General features: G+C 46.0%; 1 protein-coding gene across 1 annotated transcript in view; it reads left to right on the plus strand.

The window, feature by feature from the left end:
* RFX4 (regulatory factor X4) overlaps window positions 1-13985 on the plus strand; it is a gene marked incomplete at its 5' end in the record, with an annotated part of 61736 nt that overhangs the window by 29049 nt on the left and 18702 nt on the right. Inside the window, 2 exons of the mRNA XM_081082847.1 lie at window positions 7118-7237; window positions 7579-7740. Of these exons, the coding sequence (XP_080938973.1) occupies window positions 7118-7237; window positions 7579-7740 (282 nt within the window). The remainder of the gene's footprint in view (window positions 1-7117; window positions 7238-7578; window positions 7741-13985) is intronic.

A 13985-nucleotide genomic window follows, 5' to 3' on the forward strand; every position in this document is an offset into this window, starting at 1 on the left:
ACCCACACTTGTCCAGTGACCACAGTTAAGACAAATATCCTGGGCTCAAATGCATGTACAGAAAGACCAAACAAATTTATTTAATCCTCATTGATGGTTTTTTAAAGCAATGAGAAAAAAGAACAGTAATTAGACTATCATGAGTCTTAAGAGGTACCAGAAGACAATGGAATAGTATCTTTTAAGTATTGAGAAAAAGAACTGTCAACCATTATTCAAGAGTGAAGGCAAAGTAGGGACATACTCAGTTATACAAAGACTGAGAGACTTTGGCACCCATAGAACATTACTTTAAAAAAAAAACAACCATGATAAAAGGATGCATTTCAGCAAGAAGGGAAAAAAAAGCCATGGTGAAGGTCTGGAGTACAACAAAGTTCCAGTTATTTTTGCTGTGTAACAAATTATCCCAAAGCTAAGTGGCTTAAAGCAATCATTTTATTATGCGTATGGGTTCTGTGGGTCAGGAATCTGGGCAGGACACAGCAGGGATGGCTCTTCTCTGCTTTGAGATGTCTGGGACCTTAAATGGGAAGGCCCAAAGCTGGTGGTGAGTCAACAGCTGGAGGCATCTTCCCTCAGGTGTCTGGTGCCTGGGCTGGGATGACTTGCGGGCCAGGACTGCAGACCAAGGTGCCTGCAGTGGCCCTTCCATGTGGCTTGGTTTCCTCACAGCATGGTAGCTTCTGAACAGTTCAGCTTCTCATATGGTGAGCTCGGGGCTCCAGGTGTGAGTGTTCTAAGGAGGAAGGCACATTGCCTTTTATGACCCAATCTCACCAATTAAACAGAGTCACTTCCTCCACACCTTGCTGTCCAAAACAGTCACAAGCCTACTGAGACTGAAGGGGTGTGTAGACCCCAAATTCTCCCTGTCAGAGAATTTGAGGGCCCCATTTTAAGATGAGAAGAATTTTAAAATATATAAATAAATTCAATTAGCTATTGCTTCTAATTTGAAAATGAATTTTTGTATGTTTATAAAAGGTAAAACCAAATTCTAGGAAACAATAGATCATGGGGTGGTGGGAAGAGAAGCTTCAAGGATAGTTAAAGCATGCTAAGTTCTTGGACTATTAAATACAGCCAGGTGGTGAGTACACCAGTGTTATTTTTTTAAGTATTTTGTATTGATTTTTTAGAGAGAGAGGAAGGGAGAGAGATAGAGATAGAAACATCAATGAAAGAGAAACATTATTGATTGGCTGCCTTCTGCATGCCCTGCACCGGGGACCTAGCCCGCAACCTGGGCATGTGTCCTGAGTGGGAATTGAACTGGTGACCTCTTGGTTCCTGGGTCAACACTCAATCACTGAGCCATTCCAACCGGGCTACCAGTGTTCATTTTATTTTTTTAATAGTTTTTATTGTTTTTGAGGGGGGGGGAGGTAGAGGGGGAGAGAAAGAGAAAAACACTGATGTGAGAGAGAAACATCGATCTGCTGCCTCCTGAATTACCCTGACTGGGGATGGAGCCTACAACCTGAGCATGTGCCCTGACAGGGAATCAAACTGGGGACCTTTCAGTGCACAAGACCACACTCAAGCAACCGTGCCGCACTGGCCATGGCCCAATAATCTTAATGAATGATTTCTGCTTACTGAGGACACTGTGGCTTTTGTGGAGTCAGGGACTATGGAGCTTTAAGTTTCTGTTCCACTTGGAGCACTTAGCACAATAGAAGGCAGGTAGCAATAGCTCCACAAACTTTTGTTGTTTGAAAGATGATAGGAAATTATCAAACTGTCTGGGTAACAAATTAGAGCCATTAAGGAAGAGAGCTTGAACCCCCCAAATGAACACTTCCCCTGGAGAGCTGATGACCAAGTCCGGCTCTGATGTTTTCTAGCGGTGTGGCCCTAGGAAAATTTCTTCTCCTCAGATCTTTGTCTCCTTGTCATATAAAACAGGAGGGTTGTTTCTTTCCATCCTATTGATTTAGAGCAACATCTTGGCAAATAATTCTTCATTTTGGAGATAGTTTCCTTTTAAGCATTTGATGCTATCTTCTGATGACTTTGACTCTATGAACAAGAGAGTCATAGGATCTTAGAATATTAGAAACAAAAGGGACCTTAGCGATAACAACATTAGTTAGCATTTATTAAGCATCTAGTGTGTATTTGTCCTCATTATGCTACTTCTGTAACATAGGTTTGTTGTTCCCCTTTTAGAGGGCCATGTTGCTGGATGATTGAATCAGACAGTCATGGGTTCAAGTCCCAGATCTGCCACTTAATAACTGTGTGACATTGGACAGCTACTTTACCACTCTAACACTCTAAGCTTCAGTTTCCTCCTTTAGAGAAGTAGAGTAACACTCATCTCATACAGTTGTGATGAGAATTAATTGTAACAATAAATCTACAATGGTTAAACATAGTGGTTGCCATGAGTAAGGGCTCAATGAACAACTTCATTTGTCTTCAACATTTATAAAGATGAACTCATCTAAGATCCCAGTTCCTAAATGGCAGAGCTGGATCTCCACCTGGGCAGTTGGATCCAGTGCCCGGGCAGTTACCCTCCCCAGTGGCTCACAAGACCCATTTTGGGGAAGTGGATGGAAAGTTTAGTCTTGGAGACTATCTCACAGTGACTCGGTAAAGCCTGAACCTTGCTGATTTCCAAGTGGGGTCAGAAAACAGACAGCCCTGGGTTGGAGGAGGAACGTGGAGAAAGTACAGGATGGGAGACTTTGGCCTGGAGCCCTGTGGGCACGAGGATGGGAGTCTGTGGCAGGCTCCCTGGAGAGGGGCTCAAGGAGTAGATGTGCATGACCCGCTGGGCACCCACTTGGCCCCAGAGTTCTGGCAGAGATTTTCCTCTGTAGCTTTCCTAAGCCAAAATAATGTATCTGAGATGAATGAGGTGGGGTGGGGCGGAGGGATGTGCAGAAGCCAGGTACCACTAAGGAGAAAATTGATAAATTCCACCAAGGAGGAGTTACCCCAACGCCCCCAACTGGCTCCATCACTTTCTTCTGAGACTTGAAAGGGCATATAGCTCACAGCTCCAATGGCCCTTCCATAGACCCAGTCCTTTATGCCACCTGGGTCTTACTGCTATGAGGAGATGGACTAGGTCAGTGGTCAGCAAACTCATTAGTCAACAGAGCCAAATATCAACAGGACAACGATTGAAATTTCTTTTGAGAGTCAAATTTTTTAAACTTAAACTATATAGGTAGGTACATTGTTATTAACTTAATTAGGGTACTCCTAAGGCTTAGGAAGAGCCACACTCAAGGGGCCAAAGAGCCGCATGTGGCTCACGAGCCGCAGTTTGCCGACCACGGGACTAGCTGGATTACTGATGGGAGACTCATTTCTTTACCTGTAACAGAGGATAATACCACCTATCTCACAGTTTGTTGTAAGGCAGAGACCTGGCGTTCATTAAGTACTTAGCATAGTCTCAGCAGAGTAAGTACTCAATATAAGGTAAGTGTGAAGACGATGATGACAGCAATGATGACAATGATAATGGTGGTGGTGACGACAACAGAATCACAAGAAAAATAAAGCCAGAGAGTCCCAGAAGGCCTCTAAATAAGTAAACTAGACCTTCTGGATGGTTTAATAATCGAATTGACAAGAGACAGATTAAAAGGAGAAAATAACAAAATGTAATTATGTATGTACAAACGGTTCCATACGAATATGGGACACAAGGACAGATCAGGAGAAAGGAGGCTGTGGTTTGGAACTTCAGAGGGCTGGAAGGCAATTCATATGGAGTTGAAAAAGCAAATGTTTGGGAAAGAAGTATTTGCTGGACCATCTTTAACAAGGGGTCCCAGACTTATTTAATTTTGCATAATACCCTCCAGGTCCATCCTTATGTTGCAGATAGTAAGATTTCATTTTTTTATGGCTGAGTATATGTACCACAACTTTTTAATCCACTGGTCTATTGGTGTGGAATCTAAATAACAAAATACATGAACAAACAAAACAGAAACGAACTCATAGATACAAAGAACAGACTGATGGTTGCCAGAGGGAAGGGAGGTTGGGGAGACTGGGTAAAAAGGTGAAGTAAGAAATACAAATTGGTAGTTAAAAAACAGTCATGGAGCCAGAACCGGTTTGGCTCAGTGGATAGAGCGTCAGCCTGCGGACTCAAGGGTCCCAGGTTCGATTCCGGTCAAGGGCATGTACCTGGGTTGCAGGCACATCCCCAGTTGGGGGCGTGCAGGAGGCAGCTGATCAGTGTTTCTCTCTCATTGATGTTTCTGGCTCTCTATCTCTCTCCCTTCCTCTCTGTAAAAAATCAATAAAATATATATATAAAAAAAAAAACAGTCATGGGGATATAAAGTTCAGCCTAGGGAATATAGTAAATAATGTTGTAATAACTAAGTCTGGTTCCAGGTGGTATTTGAATTACCAGAGGGATCACTTTGTAAATTATATATGACTAGAGGCACAGTGCACAAAATTTGTGTACTCGGGGAGGGGAGGCCCCTCAGCCCAGATTGTAAGAGGGCACAGGCCAGGCCGAGGGACCCCACCGGTGCATGATTGGGCCAGGGAGGGACACTGGAGATTGGCCAGCTGGAGAGGGACTGCGGGAGGGCTCCAGGACGTGTCTGGCCTGTCTGGCTCAGTCCTGATCCGCCAGACCCCAGCAGCAAGCTAACCTACCAGTCAGAGCGTCCGCCTCCTGGTGGTCCGTGCACATCATAGCAAGCAGTTGAGCAGCCTTAGCATATCATTAGCATATTATGCTTTGATTGGTTGAACAGCCGACCAGACACTTAGCATATTAGGCTTTTATTATATAGGACTAGATGCCCAGTGCACAAAAATTTGTGCACTTGGAAGGGTCCCTCAGCCTGTCCTGTGCCCTCTCGCAGTCTAGGACCCCTCTGGGGATGTCCACCTGCTGGCTTAGGCCCGTTCCCTGGGGGATCAGGTCTAAGCTGGCAGTTAGACATCCCTCTGGAAGCCTGGGAGCCCTCGGGGGATGTCCACTTGCCAGCGGGGAGCAGGCCTAAGCTGCAGTCGGACTTCCTTAGCGCTGCTGAGGAGACGGGAGAGGCTCCCGCCACCACCGCTGTGCTGGCAGCCATCAGCTGGGCTTGTGGCTGAGCAGAGCTCCCCCTGTGGGAGCACACTGACCACCAGGGGGCAGCTCCTGCATTGAGCGTCTGTCCCCTGGTGGTCAATGTGTGTCATAGTGACCAGTCATTACCAGTCGTTTTGCTATTAGGGTCAATTTGCATATTACCCTTTTATTATATAGGATAGAGACCTGGTGCATGGGTGGGTGCCAGCTGGTTTGCCCTGAAGGGTGTCCCAGATCAGGGTGGGGGTCCTGCTGGGGTGCCTGGCCAGCCTGGGTGAGGGTTGCGATCCACAGGTTGAGAACTGCTGATCTATTACATTTATACCTTTTTAAAAAAATATATATTTTATTGATTTTTTACAGAGAGGAAGGGAGAGGGATAGAAAGTTAGAAACATCAATGAGAGAGAAACATCGATCAGCTGCCTCCTGCACACCCCCTACTGGGGATGTGCCCGCAACCAAGGTATATGCCCTTGATCGGAATCGAACCTGGGACCCTACAGTCCGCAGGCCGATGCTCTATCCACTGAGCCAAACCAGTTAGGGCTACATTTATACTTTATATTGTTTTTTGAGGGCCGTTTTCAGGCTGGCCACAGCCCCTTCAGAGGGGGAGGGGTCCCACTGGGGTGCTTGGCCAGCCTGGGTGAGGGGCTGAGGGCCATTTTTAGGCGGGTCATGCCCCCCCGCGACCCAAGCCCCAGCCTCTTTCTGGGATTTATTTACCTTTATAATTGAAACTTTATAGCCTTGAGCGGAGCCCAGGTCGGCTGGAATCCTGGGTTGCCTGTGGTAACCTAGGCTCCCAGCCCCTCCTTGAGCAGAGGCCACCGCCAGCTAAAGCAGGTATCTGGGATTTATTTATCTTCTGTAATTGAAACCTAGTAGCCTTGAGCAGAGCCCAGTGCCGGCCAGGGCAGGCGGGAAGCTTGGCTTCCTCCATTGCCTGGGGCAACCCAACCCTCCTGCTCACTCCAGCTCCTTGGCCGTTGTCATCTTTGTGATGGAGTGATGGTTAATTTGCATATTACTCTCTTGTTAGATAGGATTGTCTATCCACTATGCTGTACACCTGAAACTAATATAAAATAATAGTGAATGTCAACTATAATTGAAAAATAAAATTTTAGCCCTAGCTGGTTTGGCTCAGTGGATAGAGCATCGGCCTGCAGACCAAAAGGTCCCGGGTCCGATTCTGGTCAAGAGCATGTATCTTGGCTGCAGGCTCCTCAGGCCCTGGCCCTGGTTGGAGGCAACCCATCACTGTGTTTCTCTCGCATCACTGTTTCTGTCTTTCCCTCTCTCTTCCACTTTCCCTAAAAATCAATGGAAAAATATCCTCAGCTGAGGATTAACAAAAATAAAAATAAAAAAATAAAGTAAATAAATTTGTTTTAAATTGAGGGGACAAAACCATCAACTACAATGGGACACAGAAAGGACTTTGATCAAATGGGCCTTGCCAGGTTCCTTTTTGTCTATCACAAACTAGTTCATTTTAAACTATAGTTGTCTATGATGATACCTCCCTTCCTGGAGGTCCTCTTTCTAAGTTCTTTTAGGCAGTTGGAGGAAGGTCAAAGGTTCTTAGATTAAGCAAGGAAAAGATAGCATTGCCACAAAGTGTAAATGCCACTTACCTATGCTGCGCAGGAGATTAGGCTGAGGATACAGCGAACAAGAGCAATCTCTGAGCCCTGGCTGGTTTGGCTCAGGGGATAGAGGGTCCTAGTTTGATTCAGGTCAAGGGCACATGCCTGGGTTGCAGGCTTGATCCCCAGTAGGGGGTGTACAGGAGGCAGCCAATTAGTAATTCTCATCGATGTTTCTATCTCTCCCTCTCCCTTCCCCTCTGAAATCAATAAAAAAAATTTTTTTTTTTTTAAAAAAAGAGCAACCTCTGACATGAGATCATTGCTGAGTGGGGACTGAGAGTCAGAATAGATCTTCTGAGCACAGTGTAACCTGTGCTGTTAACCAGTCTGAGGGGCAGCTGTGTGCTGACACGACTCACCCTTCTGTCTGGGTCTTCTCTCACCAGGGTCTTTTCACCTAATTCACTTGATGTTTGATGACTACGTGCTCTACCTGTTAGAATCCCTGCACTGTCAGGAGCGGGCCAATGAGCTTATGCGGGCCATGAAGGGAGAAGGAAGCACTGGTAAGCCAGCACTGCCCTGGACATTGCCCTACTTGGCAGTTTGATTTGTGTCCTTACTTCTGTGCTCTGTGGTTCTTTATTTAGCTCTGTACCCCCGAGAATGTAGATGATTATGGCGAGTAGGTCATGTGGCATGAAACCGGTCACGTGTTTTTCTTCAGAATGGGCATGTTGTATATGGACATTGCCTTGGGTGCCATGATGGTGATGGGAAACCAATGAAGGGCTTTAAGCAGAGGAGTGACATGACAGAGAAGAAAGACTGTCATTTTTTAAAGCCCCTTAAAGACAACTCGGCTTGACCTTTGGCTGCAAGAACCCACCCTTTTCTCTACTCGTAGCAGAAGTCCAAGAAGAGATTATCTTGACAGATGCTGCCCCACCAACCCCTTCACCAGTGCCGTCGTTTTCTCCAGCAAAATCAGCCACGTCCGTGGAAGTGCCACCTCCATCCTCCCCTGTCAGCAACCCATCCCCTGAGTACACTGGCCTCAGCACCACAGGTAATGAAAGGTCCCCCAAGGCTCTAAGTGGGGAGTTGACGTTTAAAGCAAGAGCTTTCTGGATAAACATTTATCCCTCTAGCACCACTCCCCAACAAAGCCAAAACCTGAGTATTTTCCTGGATTTATAGATGACTTGCAGTTATTTGTACATATTCTTTAAGCTTCTGGCAGATAAAGTACATGATAAAATTTCCACCCTTCCAAAAGCTAAGCCACTAAAATGATTAAAATTATATAAAACATAAATTAATACACAATACACAGACATTCTTGAAAACAAGAACCACAAACAGAGGCAGCTCTGGAAAGGGGTCAGACGGAAAGCCATCTACTAAGCATAACCACCATATTCAAGACATGGGAATGACGAGGTGCAAACTGGTGCTGTGGGGTCCCTAGGGAAGGGGAGGTTCTGGTCAGAGGTATCAAGGAAGACCTCACAGAGGAGGAGGATTTGAGCTGGAACTTGACTTTGACAAAGGTCTGCAGAGGCCAGTGTGAGCACACACACAGGAGTAGGGAATTGTGGGCCTTTTTAGACTGGTAAGCTCTAGCTGAAGTGTCATAGGTCCCTGCAGGAGTCACATATGGCTGGGAAGGTAAGCTGGAGACACATCCTGGAGGATCTCAAGTGCCAAGACAAGGTTTTGAAATGGAAAAGTGATGTTACAGGGATAATAGTAGATACTCGCTAATGTCCAAATGTTGCTTTACAACATACAAAGGACCTTTGCATAACTATATCACTTGATATTCACAATAACACTGCAAGATAGCTATTGTTCCATTTTATGGAGGAAAACTAGAGGGTGAGGAAGGTTAAATTCCCTGTCCTGGGTACCATAGTCAGTAGTAGACATCAATGAATTCATTCAAATTCATTCATTCAATTCAACAAATAACCTATACTAGAGGGCCGGTGCACGGCATTCGTGCACTGTAGGGGGGTGAGGTCCCTCAGCCTGGCCTGTGCCCTCTTGCAGCCCAAGCCCCCTCGGGCAGTTGGACATCCCCCAAGAGCTCCCAAGAGGGTGCAAGTCGGGCTGAGGTACACCCCCCCCCCCACAGTGCACAATTTTCGTGCACCGGGCCTCTAGTATTATAATAATAATGAAGAGAGAATTTGTGTATGTTTGCCTCCACATTATTCCACGTGGTTGTGAGGTAAAAAAGGCCCAAGTGCATTGTTAATAGTGATGTGCTATCCAGATAGAAGGGGTTGCTCTTATTAAGGCCTGTAAGATGAGGGCTGCCACTGAGAATGCTGCCGGAGTTTAGAGGGAGAAGCCATCAGTTTCCTTCCCGTCTGAACGCTGGCAGACAAGGAGAGAGGTGAGACTCAAAGGCAGCCTTGGAAGACGCGAAGGGCTCAGCTAAGAAGAGAGAAGTGGGTTCACAGGAACAGAGGCAGGGACGATCCTCCACTAGATGAGCCCTGGATGGACGGACTGGTCTTTGTGGAGTGGAGGACTCGCTATGACTGTGATAATTAATTCATTATCCTTCCATCCCAACATGCTCTACTGTTCCCCCAATTACCCAAGTCATCTTCAAATCTCTCCTCTCCCTAAACTTCTGTATTAGGATCGGCTAAGCCAGTGTAACAAACAGATCCAGACATGGATGGTGCTAACACAATAAACATCTGGTTCATGCTTGCAGACAGTGCTGGCGAGGTGTTTAGGTCGGAGAGGAGGCACAATGCTCCTTCAATATTTGCCTCCACCATAGCCCTGGGCAGTGGTTCTCAAAGTGTGGTCCATGGACCAGCAATATCAGCATCTCCTGGGAACTTGTTAGAAATGCTCATTAATAGGTCCCATTGCACCTACTGAATTAGAAACTCTAGGGGTGGGACCTAGTGACTTGCACAACAGCCTCCAAGTGATTCTGATGCTCACTGTTTTGAGGACCTCTGCCTTAGGGCTTTGTCAAGCCCTGACCTGAAGGTGGCACGTGGCACTTCCACTTTGTCCCAATTGTGCCCCAGTTAATTATCTGCCTAGACTTAGTGGGACATATGCAGGTGACCAGAGGTCAGCAATAACGGCCTGTCCCCTGGTACTTCAATGTCCAGACAGTTGAGCCGAACCGGAACATATGAACACACAAGACAGAATTAGTATGCAATTACATAAGGTTTATTTACCTATTCCTAGTGGGTCCTAGGCTCCGGCAAAGGCTACCCGGCGATGCATACTGAAAGACGGATGACAAAGATGGGGACAGACGGCGGCCACAGTTGGTTCAGGCTCACACAGCAGAGCAGTCAGTCAGGGGCTGGTCTCACGGAGCAACGTGGAGTCCTCCTCTTGTCAGGCAGGAGACATCGACTGAAGAAGATCCGGTGCTATATAGCCGGTAGTAAACAACTTGTGCCTTATCGGTGGGGGCCAGACGGTGTGCCTTATGCTAGGGCTTAGGGCGTTCACATCAAGATAGTGGGGTGTTCACCAGTTTGGAAGTTACAGAGTATTGGGGTCTTCACACAGCAAACGTTTCACACAGTAATCATTTCACACATTAGAGGGATTTCCTTATGACCATAACATTATTATAACACACTATATTCCATCACCCAGGACCTGGACACATGGCCTCATGTAACTGCACAGAGAGTCTGGGAAATGTGTATCCCCAGGTAGGGAAGCGGGGATGCGTAGGGGAGACACTGGCATTCACCACCACACCTCTCAAGTCCGGTTGTCTCAGTACTGACCTGGACCGACCCATTCCTCCCATCCCACTACTGCCGTCTGGTTTAGGCTGTCCCCACCTCTCACAGACTCCACAGTGACTCTCAAGCTGGTCACCTGCCTCCGGACTCTAGTCTGTCTGCTCCCACACTGCCTGCTGGGCTTATTTTCCTAAAGCTATGCCTCCTCAAAGTGCTGGGGCCCCAAGTTCACTGCCTCCCACCAAACCCTAAAGCTCTCATTCTCCATATCACTTTTCACACCTCCACCTCCAGAACCATCCTTCTATCCTGTGGGAGAAAACCCTACTCATCCTTGATGTTTCCATCACCCTCTGGGTCAGAACCTTCCTCCAGATCCTCATAGCACGGGCTTAGCTATATCCTAGTGCTGCTGAGAGTAGAATTGCTTTCAGAATAGACTAGGAACCCAATGCTATTTTTTGAAAGCTAAATAGGGTAACAGTGCTCTATTTGGGACGTTGTCTTTTATCCATTCATTTGCTCACATATCTATCCATTTATCCAATAAATATTTCTCTAGTGGCTTCTGTGTACTAAACAGTTCAGAGAGCTGGCTATGCGAACAAGAGAATCATAGTCCCTGCCCTCTGGGAGTTGAATGTGTAGAGGTTAGGGCTCTGATGAGTTACAATGCAAAGTGATGATGCTAAGTTGGGAGAAGGGTCAAGGTACTAGGGGAGCATGGAAGGGGGCCTCCAACCTGTATTTGGAAGGTCTGGGAAGGCTGAACAATGAGAGAGAAGGTGTTGCAGGCAGAGGAAGTAGGTAGTACAGAGGCCTGGAGGCAAAGGGAGCATGCCATTGTCAGGGAACTAGGTATATATGCCAGCAGTCTTTTGGTTAATTCCTTCCCCAAAGTTTTCTGTCTCCAGAACTGGAGCTACTCAGAGAGGAAGCGAGCAGATGCTGAGGAGCCGTAAGGTGCCTGCCTCCTCTGCACTCTGCCAGGGGCAGAAACTTGCCAACAAACTCAGTGGCCCTTTGGATTCTTCAGAGCAGTGGTTCTCAACCTTCCTAATGCCGCAACCCTTTAATACAGTTCCTCATGTTGTGGTGACCCCCAATTTCATTGTTACAAATTGAACATAATTAAAGCATAGTGATTAATCACAAAAACAATATGTAATTATCTATGTGTTTTCCGATGGTCTTAGGCGACCCCTGTGAAAGGGTCGTTCGACCCCCAAAGGGGTCGCGACCCACAGGTTGAGAACCGCTGCTTCAGAGTATGGAACAGTAGGGCTGTCGGTAACTGGCATGAGATGGAGTTCTGATTTCATTTTGGGTACACAGCCAGAGAGGGCTCTCCTCTTCTGTGGAAAGTTTGATTTTCCTTACACAGATGCACCTCAAATCATGTTTTGTTTCCTACTTTGAAGAGGAAGAACATGAGGCACCCCCCTCCCGCCTCCCCTTTCTCTCCGTAGTGAGTTGTTGCAGTTCCTGCTTGGAGGGCTCAGGAAGAGGAATTAATTATAGCGAACAGTTTTGTTCACTGAATATAAACAAGGGACGGGAACTGAAGCACTGATCACAGCTCTTCAGCTGCTGGGGGCGGGGCGGGGCGAGGGGGGCGAGGGGGGCGGGCATCTTCCCAGACTAGAGTTATGGGGCAGCCACCCAAGTCCCTGGCCTCACTCGGAGAGGAACCAGGGCAGTAAGAACAGCCAGGAGCCAGTGACCTGAGTCATCCTGCCTCAGACCCTGCCCCCACCTGGAGAGACACACACGCAAGTCAGTCAGTGATAACATCCTTACTAAGAAAATAAACAGGGAAATTATGCAAATAAAACAGTTCTGCATTATGAAGCAGAAACAATTTGAGTGCTACCTGTCTTGCGCGTAGCAACATAACAAACAGAGCGTCTATGGAAACGGGCGCACGAGTGTGGAGGGAGGCTTCTGGGGTCTCTTCCAGACTCTCATCCAGCCAGAGTCGGCCTGGCTTTCTTCTCAGCAATTTGGAGGCCGCGGGTAGGCAGGTGTGATAGAGCCACAGCTATACCATAAACGTGTTCAGAGGTTTCTGAGCAATGTGTTCAAGAGTCATAAAAGTAGCTTCTTAGAAATACAAATGTGAACCAGGTTCTCTTCACATGACTGTAACCTTTGAAGATTTTGGCACATTCCAGCTTTGTTCTCAGATATCTCCAGGGGGCATTAAAAATGTCATCCTACATAAAACCAGGTATAATATTTTTGTCAAGTACCACTTTTGAAATACTCCATCCATAAATTAGACTGGATCTTGGCATGTATTTGTGGGTCGTGGTTTTGGAGGAAACATAAATATAATTTCCTAACAACATGTATGGTTTTGTAGATATTACATTATAAAGCACAAATTATTTAGTGATGATATATACCAAAACAAAAAATGTATTATGGTGGGCTTCCTAAATTGGGGGATTTGTGTAATTTTTCATTAGGCAACACTGTAAATTGGGAAGCAATTATACATCTTATAAAATGCATTTGCCATGTATCTTTTTTAAAAGGTTAACTCAGCATATGGTTTTCATGCCCAGTTAATTTTTATTTCCATCTTTAAATTATTGCTTGTTTATATACCATTGCTTTCCAAAAAGGATCTGAAGTGGTTAACAAAAAAAAAACAACAAAAAAATGAAGCAAAACATAGCTTTTTGAAAAGGGCCCAAACCAGAAAGCAGGAAATAAAGAAGTGGGTAAAACAAAATAAAACCCTTAGCCAAAACAGTTTATTAACACCTTATGTGAGATTATATGTGACCTCATGACTTGGTTGGGTATCTAGCCCACTCTGAATGACAGTGCTCCGATGATGGACATATCAAGTCTGACTATTGACAGTCAAGGCCAGTTGTGTGTCCGTGATTCTTCCACAAATCAGTGCCTCACTTTTGATGGACACTTCATTTCTCAGCTATGAGGAAGAGAACTGAATTATGTCTGCTTGGTTTAGCACAAAGAAAAAATCAATTCATTGCACAAAACCCTTTGGCATCTTTTTTAAATCCTCACCCGGGGATATGTATGTATGTATGTATTTATTTTAGAGGGGAAGGGGGTGAGAGTGGGAGAGGGAGAGGGAGAGGGAGAGGTAGAGAGAGAGAGAGAGAGAGAGAGAGAGAGAGAGAGAGAGAGAGAGAGAGAGGAACCTTCAATGTGAGAGAGAAACATCCATCGATCAGGGGATCGAACCCACAACCTAGGTATGTGCCTTAACTGGGACGCAAACCCGCAGCCTTTTGGTGCATGGGATGACCCTCCAACCAGCGGAGCAACCCGGCCAGGGCCCCTTTGTATCTTTTTTATACAAGGATTAGTGAATACAAAGCAGTAAAGATAAGGAGTTATGACGCACTAGGAATACAGCCACTCGTCTTATCTATATCTAGGTCTGTGTCCACACCCGTATACATGTATTTCTAAGTGTGCTTTCTTAAGACTATATTTAGTAATTGCTTTTAAAAGGGAGAAAAATGAAAGGAAAGGAATATCAGGCACCAAAAATTGAACCTGAGGCATAGCCAATTTTGAT

The sequence above is a fragment of the Myotis nattereri genome (genome assembly GCF_964212035.1).
Source record: "Myotis nattereri genome assembly, chromosome: 2".
NCBI lineage: Eukaryota > Metazoa > Chordata > Mammalia > Chiroptera > Vespertilionidae > Myotis > Myotis nattereri.